This window comes from Adiantum capillus-veneris, chromosome 7, assembly GCF_014529385.1.
Source record: "Adiantum capillus-veneris isolate H3 chromosome 7, ASM1452938v2, whole genome shotgun sequence".
Lineage (NCBI taxonomy): Eukaryota > Viridiplantae > Streptophyta > Polypodiopsida > Polypodiales > Pteridaceae > Adiantum > Adiantum capillus-veneris.
Genome location: NC_140937.1, coordinates 36264883 through 36273466, shown reverse-complemented (window position 1 = coordinate 36273466; position 8584 = coordinate 36264883). Strand labels below are relative to the sequence as shown.

Genomic DNA, 8584 nt, shown 5'->3' with positions numbered 1-8584 from the left:
GCACATGACAATAATTTATAACTATCATTGAATGCGTTTTGTTGGCATTGCCTACTTGCAGGGAATGATATAGGGGTGGTGCCTATGAAATGTTATACACAACTTTTAGGCTTTTTGAAGCTATTTTTCAGTGTTTCTTTGTAGCCATGCTTGCAATAAGAATAGCGCAAGGTATTTTTATTGCAATGTATGTTGTTGCTCTCTCTCTCTCTCTCTCTCTCTCTCTCTCTCTCTCTCTCTCTCTCTCTCGCGATCTGATCAAGTAGTGCCGCCGTCGGCGAGTTAGTGATGGCCTTGTTTATAAGGATGTTGCAAACCCAATGTTTTATGCTCATACATCACATTGAGGTGCATTATCATCGCAATGTGAGTGTGAGACTTTACGCATGAGAGATCAATAGGTTGTCACATCATTCCCAAAGGCTTTGTCTCATAAGTTCTCTTTGTAGATTGATCATAGTTCATAAGGCTCATCACTCCTTATCCACGAGTGCAACTCATGTTCATTCGATGCTACCCTAGTATGGTAGCAATGACTCCGAGATGCCTACAAACACACTTAAGGTCGCTATGCATTTTTTCCTCTCACTAGGAGATTTTATTCTCTCTATGTTTGTCCAACATTCCGAAAGCTTGTATGCAATCGTGCAACCCATAAACCTAATGAAACTCTCTTGAGTTAAGTGCCTTCGTATTTTGCGGTGTCCTTTTTCGATGGTGTCCTTTTTCGATGGCGTTATAATCTTCTCTTCTCCCTATTCTTTGATGTACCACCTTCAATCGAATGGCCTTATAATCTCTTCTCACCTTTCAATCGAATGGCCTAATCTCCACGACCACCTTCAACTCTATGTATCCTCATGTGGGACTAGCTCCTCTGAAACAACGTTGGGAATTGGTAACGCAGAAGAGAGAGAGAGAGAGAGAGAGAGAGAGCAAATCCCAGCGAGCGAAGCTTCCTCCGAAGAGAGAGAGAGCTCGGAAAGGACGTAAGTGGCCGCCATAGCCAGGCAGACAACAGCAGGTTTGCACATCCCACTGCCCTAAACTCTCCTTTTCTAAAATTTATTTCTTCTTTTCTCGACTCTCAGCTCAACCACGCGAGTATTCCCTCCCACCCAACGGGCCTCCCTTCCCCTCTTTGCCTTGAAACGCTACATTCCATTAAAAAAGAGACAGTTCTCGCAACCCACAGGTCGTGTTTGTGTGTGTGAGGCTGCGCTTCCTCTATGGCCGTCTGCGATATTTCCCCGCTAGTTTGTATTCTCCATTAGGAAGCTGCCATTGCCATCGTTATCCTACTGTTAGATTAGGGCGAAGTCAGGGTTCTACCACCTGTATCCTCTCTACCAGATTTGAAGGAATTGCAGGCCCTTTTGTCCTTGTATTACTAATTTAGATGTTATCATGGATTTGCAGGAAGGGTCTCCTGACATAGCTACTGTCGGTGTACGCAAGCCACGTTCCGGATCTGTTCGGAAGCCACGCTCGGGAGCTCAAACAGTTGTAACTTTTGATCAGGACATAGCAGTCTCTCCTCTCACAGGTAGTCCTGCTAAAACTAATCTTTGGAATGAAGGAACCAATTTTCCTGCGAGGGATTCCGACACAATGCATACACAGTTTGGAGATGCACCATTTTTGTCTCAGTCTGAGAAGGTAAGGGACTCCTTCAAAAACACTGGCGAGCTTCGAGCACACAGCCAGTCGAGCAGAATGGAAGGGGAGGAGAGAACTGAGCTTAGGATGTTTCAAAGAAGAGAACGAAAGAGAGAGGATGAGAAGGGATACACCAGAGATGCAAGCAGGTCAGGTTTAAAGGGCTGGAAAGATTCAGATGCACCGTTCGGAAGGGAGGAGATTAGGCGGTCTGGGAGCCCCTCATATGAAGTGGCCAAGAAGGCGAAGGATTCCTCGGAACGCTTTGACAGGACATGGAGAGATAGGGAGTCCTCGGAAAGGCGGTATCATCGGGAAAGGGATGATTATGTTTCCGGTAGTTCTTGGCATAAAAATAAAGGATCACAAGACAGAGATAAAAGTGAACATTCATGGGTGGATCGAGACTACAAAGAGAGGCCTGATTACAGCATTAAGGATCGGGCTCATAGAGATCGCATCGATCCACCTTATACAAGTCACAAGGATTGGAAGAGTAAAGGGCATTCTCGTGATAAGGAATATGAGCGGGGTGACCGAGTTCATGATGCGAAAGATAATTCGTATAAGTCACGGAGTGTCAATGTGGTAGTTGAGGCAACTGAGAGGCACTCCAATCAGCAAACTCATGGTGGGTTTGCTCCTCATAGAAGTGATCGAAGTTCTCATATGCATGATCGTGAGAGTCCTTCAATTCACAAACATGTAGCTTCAGGAAGAAGCAGCCAGGGAGAACACCTTCAGAGTGAAAGCTTCTCCAGGAGTAAGAGTACTGGTGGTAGTAGCTCTTCGTACCATGAGGAAAGAGGCGCTGTAAAAGGTGCCGAGCCTTCAAATGTGACTCCAGGAGGGGACAGTCGTTCCATCCCTAAGCTCAAGTTAAAGGTGGGTGGAATTACACATACTCTCAACTCAGATGGGAAGCGACAACCTGAAGGTGGAGATCCTGTATCACGAACTCCTCAGCAAAGTGGATCCTTGCATAAGAAGCGATCTTTGTCAGAACCTGAGCCGAACAGGCGCAGGCAGCGTCTCATTCTCCAGGTGAATAGCGAAAGCCAATGTGTGATTGTTTTACTCTTGTTTCACTCTTTTTTGAAGGCTTTATAAGCAGAGAGGACTGCCTTTATCAACAGCTCAGACTTGTTATTGCAGGAGGATTCAGATGATGAAGATGACATGCCTCCAAGCTCAAAAGAGCGGGCACAGGCTTCTGATGAGGATAGATTTCTTGCTTACTTAGCTGAGGAGCCTGCTTATTCCAGAGGCTCAGGAGTGGTTGCGTTTGATAACACTCAGAACTTGCAAGGAGTGCGAAAGAGCTCAAGAGTACCCAAGAAACGGGTGTTTGATGGTGACGATGATGTTGAAGTGGAACCTAAAAGGAAACGTAAGAAGAAGGTTGAGGTAGACTCAGATGAAGAACTGTATCGCATAGAAGAAGATGAATTAGATCATGGCTTTGCAGAGGAGGAGGAGGAGTTGGAGTTGGTGAATGATGCCAAGCTGAAATTCACTAAGAGGAGGAGGAAGAGTTTGGATACCGATTTGTCTGGTGTTGATGACAGAAGGTCCTTATCAAGTGCTGCAAAAGTGGGGTCTGTAAGTGATAGTAGAGGAGTTCTTCCTCTCACTGCCAGGCAAAGGGCTCTACAGTCCAGCAAGGAGGGTTTGGCAGATGTTGGTTCAAGCTTGGTTGAATTTCCCGAAGGTCTGACCCACGCTGCACCTAAAAGTAAGCGGCTCCTTCATTTGCGTACTCATTATGTGAAGCACATATTAGCTAAAATGCTGGCACGGTTTTGTTTTTCTTGCTTCAAGAATCATTTTTTCTTAATGTACTCACTCAGTTGAGTGCCCGCAGAAGCGGGGGAGGAAAGTTTTTGTTTGTTTGTGTGTGTGCATGTCGCGTGTTTGTGTTTTGGGGGGTGGAGGCTTTTGCTAGTCCTGAGCAATGGGCGGACAGCACAGCATTGGGAAAGAGCCACGGATCTCCCCGACTGTAGATGGGTGGCCTTGTGAAATCTGGAAAGCATCTGTACAATTCTCTCACTTGAGTAACTCACTGTCTTAGGATGGCAGTTCGTGCTTGTTTTCAAGGGCGAGAGCTCATCAATGCAATACACAAAGGGGACAGAAAGGTGTTCATTGCCAAGCGCACCTAGTAGATTTTGAAGTCACAATTTGGATGTTGAGAGGCACAAGTTTGAATCAGTTGACCTCCTGTGTTTTCTCCTTTCCTGTTTCTTCCGTTGCCCTCCTACACAACTCATGGAAGGTCTGCACTTATTGTTTCTTTGGCAGAACAAAAAGAGGTTCTCACAGCTGCTGAAAGACAGCTGAAGAAGGAAGAAGCTGCTCAAAAGAGGAGACAGCAAGTGGAGAAAGCTGCAAAAGAAATTCAGGTAGTTTTCTGGCTCAAATTCTTGCAAATATTTTGTCCTATTCTATAAAGATTTCATGTATGAGGCGTACTTGTTTCTACGAATGTTTAGCAATATCCTTCTCTGTTTCTCCCATGTATGCTCAAGAATTGTTGTGAACGTACTATGGTGATGTTTTGGGTTCATGGTGACGTACAACACCCTGATTCAACAAAAATGCTTGGTTGCCTGTGATTATGCCCTTCTGGAGATTTTTAGCCTTTTTAGCTCTAGAGCATGCAATTTTATAGCTCTTACGTTGTCTCTTTGCAGGCTGTGGCTATACAGAAAATTTTATGTCAAGACTCTCAAAGGAAAAAGCGGGAAGGCAAGCTCCAAAAGCAACGAGAAGAGATGGAGCAGGTGGGTTGCATCTGTCTTATGTTTTCTTTGTCACTTGTTCATATCCCTTTAGTCCGTCTTAAGGCCATTTTCATGTACCCAGGAAAAGAAAGCCGCAGCTATGGCTCCTGCATCCAATAGCATCAGATGGGTTCTGGGCCCCAATGGCACTGTGGTTTCGTTCTCCCAGGATGTGGAACTGCCAAAGATCTTTTCGGGCCCATTGAGGTTCCCCCTCTCTTGCTCTTTTTTTAAGCACATAATGCTATGTTCGGTAGCTGCACGTGTTCTATATATGGATGTTGGGGGGTGATTTACGTGCATAACTCCATTTATGCTCGTCTGATAAGCGCACATGCTTAAATAAAGCTGAAATGGGCATTCATATGAGTCTATACGTATGTATGCTTGCGCATTTATTGCTTGCACATCCTTTAAAGGTGAATAAGAACTTGTCCTTGATTCATCTGGTTTTTATTAGATACATACATAGGTGTGTATGTACATGTATGTATATGTATGTGTGTATGTGGCTGCCTTTCTGCAAAATTGGAATGATTAAATGTCTGTTTATGCACATGCATGTGAGCTCAATGGACACAGAGGTAGGTGTGTCCTGTGATTATGATCTATCCTGCTTCATTAGTACATATATCTGTGTTGATGTATGATTCTTGTGTGTGTGCGTGCGCTTGTGTGCACATAGATTGATGTGTAGTTCTTCATCACTATTGTCGCATCGATGGATGTCATGGTATTTAATCAGTTCTATGCATGGGGGAACTCATGGTTAGTGTACATTGTTAAGTTTCTACCCTGCATCTCTGGTGTCAGAGGCTCATAGTATTTAACACAATTAAAGTTTCTAACCAGCATCTCCAGTTCATGGGAGAAACTTAGCATCTAGACCTCAGTGATTGTTGATGTATGCTTCTTGGGTGTGCGTGTGTGGTGTCTTGTGGATGACTGCCATGAGTCTTTTCTTGATAGGTGAATCTAGTCTTACTCTAGGTGTATATTTAAGTTATAAGAGGGGACATGCAGATTCCACCTTCTTGTGAAGTTTGTGGAGTTGTTATTAATTGCTGTTTTTTGATCTTTACTGTTGCAAAATTCAAATGCCCTCTCAACTTAATGATTTTTTAATTCATTGCCCTTATTTAGTTCTTTTCTTGATAATTATGGCACGTGCGCATACTTCCATAGTAACCCTAAGGTTGAGACTCCGTTGTTTAGATATTTCATGCAGACCTTTTTGTTGTTGCGTGCTTCGTTTGTTGCATGTCGGTGTGGTCTGTGAGTGCTGGTGGGCATCGATGAGAATAGTGGGGATTTCGTATTTCTTTTAGTGAATGCCATGCATTATAGAGCTGAAGGTTATATTGTGGATGATTACCTTGAGTCTATCTTGGAGTTTCTATAGGTGAATCTGGGCTTCTCTTTGATACATCCAAATATAAGCCATTGCGATTTCTAGAGATGAATCTGGGCTTATCCTTGATACATCCAAATATAAGCCTTCATTCTAGGTACAAAGTGTATGTAGATATTGTACACTTGCTCGTCGCACGCATACTTGCTTGTACACAAGTATATCTAGATATTGTATGCCTGCATGTTGCATGCACACGCTTGTACACACACGCATGCATGTATGCATCCTTGCTTCCTGGGTTGCATAAGGTTTAAAGTATGCATATGTTTAGATAGTGTGAAGGTCTTTTATGTGAGGTATTGATTACCAGATTGACCCAGAGATCTCTTCTGCAGTTACCCTCAAGAAAGAGAGCGATGTGCAGGACCCTCGTGCACTAATGCTTACAAATACAGGGATTCAAAGACCTTGCTCCCTTTGTGCAGTCTGCAGTGTTATCGAGCTGTGCAGAGGAAGCCATCTGAAGCTGGTTTGGCACATTGAGTAGAAATTTTTTTATGCAGTAGACTGTAGATACACTTATCAATATCGTGCATTTCTTGCTGTGGATGCTTGAAGGTTTCTCTGCTGCACAGAATTCTACGAGAAGCCTAGCGTGAATGTAAATATGAGAGATTCATGTCTTCTGTTTTTGTGGTCCCTTGGTCGATTTCTCCCCCTTGTGTGTGTCCTTACCAACAAGGTTTATACTCTATTTCCAAGCCAGTTGTCTGATGGGGATTGTATATTTGAATCGCACGACTCTGACTCAACAAAGGGATTTTAGCTGGATTGAGTCTTCTTGAGTAAGTCGCTTTCTGCCAGGCTTTGTCCTATGCACATTGTTCAGCTTTATGATTTCATGGTGTTGCAAATGGGCTATTCTTTTATTAAACTAGAAGTTGAAAATGTGAGGCACACATTGACTCATTGAAGTAAGGACTTCTTTCTATTCCCTGAAGTGGTTCTTTAGTGGAATTTGTGACACCCCTTAACATGGAGAAGCATGCTTTTTCTACGGAATGGGGACAGCATAATTGACTGAGTGAGTGAGGCTCCTAGGTCAAATTTCCTAGAACTTATTAGGTCAACCTGTCTCGTTTTTTGATTGGGTGCTCTTGGTTTGGTTCCCTGAGCTAGCGACTTGGTTGGCATTCAATAGGTGGATGATGATGTTTATATCAAACTTCGGGTTAAAGCCTCGTTAAAGCTGAGAATCTAACCCCTGCATTGGGAAATTCGGTGCTTTCAGGTTTGGGTTTAAATCAGGTACATTGGGCCTTGGTGTTGTTGGTGCCCTTTTATATAGAAGGCACAAACACTTCATTCACACCTTGGGTGTATTGGAACTTGGGACCTCTCTGAAAGAGGTCTGTGAAGAGCATATGCACTACATAACCAGATTTGGTATGCCCTACATTGAAGATGAAGAAGCGATTTCAGGTTTTGGCTAGAAGCTATTGGAGCAAGTGTGCGTCCAACCACTGAACTGAAGACCGAACTAAGAAAGGCACTAGAAAGAGAGTATAATTGGAACCAGACTGGAAGAGTATACTAGTTTCAAGTGATGCGATCACACGTTGGACTGAATTGAAAAATCAGAGTGAAATACAAAGCAATGCTTAGGAATGGTACAATTGGACTGGCAAACACTGATAGCAACTATGATGGCCAGTTAAAGGAATAGCTCAGTAGAAATGAAAGAACAGCCTCCCAAATGTAATGGGTGCCCCTTCAGCTTTCTGTTAGTGTGTGCCAATTGTATGTTGCTGCTCACGAATCGGTTGGGTATTTATTGATATTCTCACAAGAGACCTTTCTTCCCTTCTCCATTCCTTACTCTAAGAAAACAAGAAGCAATGGAGTCTGCAAAAGCACGCTTCTTACCCTTTATTCAAAAGAAGAGTCTAAATCTCTCTTAAGCTTAGCTGAGCAAAATGACCCTCCTTTAAGACGGTAATGAGTAAAAACCTTGAGGTTGACAAGAGTATTACTCCCACTTTCAGAGTCACTCTTCTTGGTTATCTTTTGGGAGTTAACCAGCTTGAGTGTATATCCATTTGCCACCGCTACTTTGGGCTCTTTAGTTCAATCATCCCAAAGGAATCATTGGGAGCCCTTGTTTCTCCACGTTGAACGTTTAAACTTATTGTCCTTTTAGGAACTTGACCATAAGTTGATGTTGCCCGCATGGAGGATCTCTTCTGTTGTCAATTGGTTGTCAAGATGCATCTCTAAAGACTTGGGATGTTCCTTAATAAGAGGATAAACTTTGCACATCATGGGGATCAGTAATGATAAGACGTTTAATTTGGTGATACTCATGGGACGTGCAAAACCGTTGACTTCACCACTCTAGCTAGCTTGAGATGCAATATTTATCAAACATTTGAATGCCCCTCCAACAGGTGTAAGAAGCTCCATTGCCCGGTCTTCCCATTTCAACTTCAATCTTACCGACTCCATGGGTGGAAACTGTTATCAGTCTTTCCTCTAGTTGCACGAACCATCAGAGGCTAGCACCTTAAGCTTGCCTTCGGGCTTAGACCATCGCATCCTCCAAGCTATGAAAGTCCATGCTTGCCCCCTTGAGTGGCCTGGACGGTTTTTGAGTGTGCACTTGCTTTAGTCACCATTCCCAAATTTGGAGCAACTCTTATTGCCATTTCTCTTCTTGCACCTTGGCCTAGCTAGCCTGTTGAAACATGCCTTGGAGAGGGAGGAAGGGTGTACAAATTCTGGGTTG

The 8584-nt window shown here is 43.6% G+C and overlaps 1 protein-coding gene across 1 annotated transcript; it reads left to right on the top strand.

Moving 5' to 3' along the window:
* The first annotated feature begins 714 nt into the window (after positions 1–714).
* Positions 715–7650, top strand: LOC147453691 (uncharacterized). Its single transcript, XM_086515801.1, has 10 exons — positions 715–898; positions 1011–1024; positions 1420–2703; positions 2815–3394; positions 3964–4064; positions 4356–4445; positions 4528–4652; positions 6195–6328; positions 6617–6644; positions 7091–7650. The coding sequence occupies exons 1-10, from the start codon at positions 715–717 to the stop codon at positions 7290–7292; spliced, it is 2742 nt and encodes a 913-aa protein (XP_086371927.1). The 3' UTR covers positions 7293–7650.
* Positions 7651–8584: the final 934 nt, after the last annotated feature.

Bases quoted from the DNA above. Each gene is read 5' to 3' on its own strand.
- LOC147453691 (XM_086515801.1), top strand. From the start codon at position 715: ATGGTGTCCTTTTTCGATGGCGTTATAATCTTCTCTTCTCCCTATTCT. The intron at 4,065-4,355 runs GTAGTTTTCTGG...GTCTCTTTGCAG, and splicing joins AAGCTGCAAAAGAAATTCAG to GCTGTGGCTATACAGAAAAT. The intron at 6,645-7,090 runs GTAAGTCGCTTT...CGGTGCTTTCAG, and splicing joins GCTGGATTGAGTCTTCTTGA to GTTTGGGTTTAAATCAGGTA.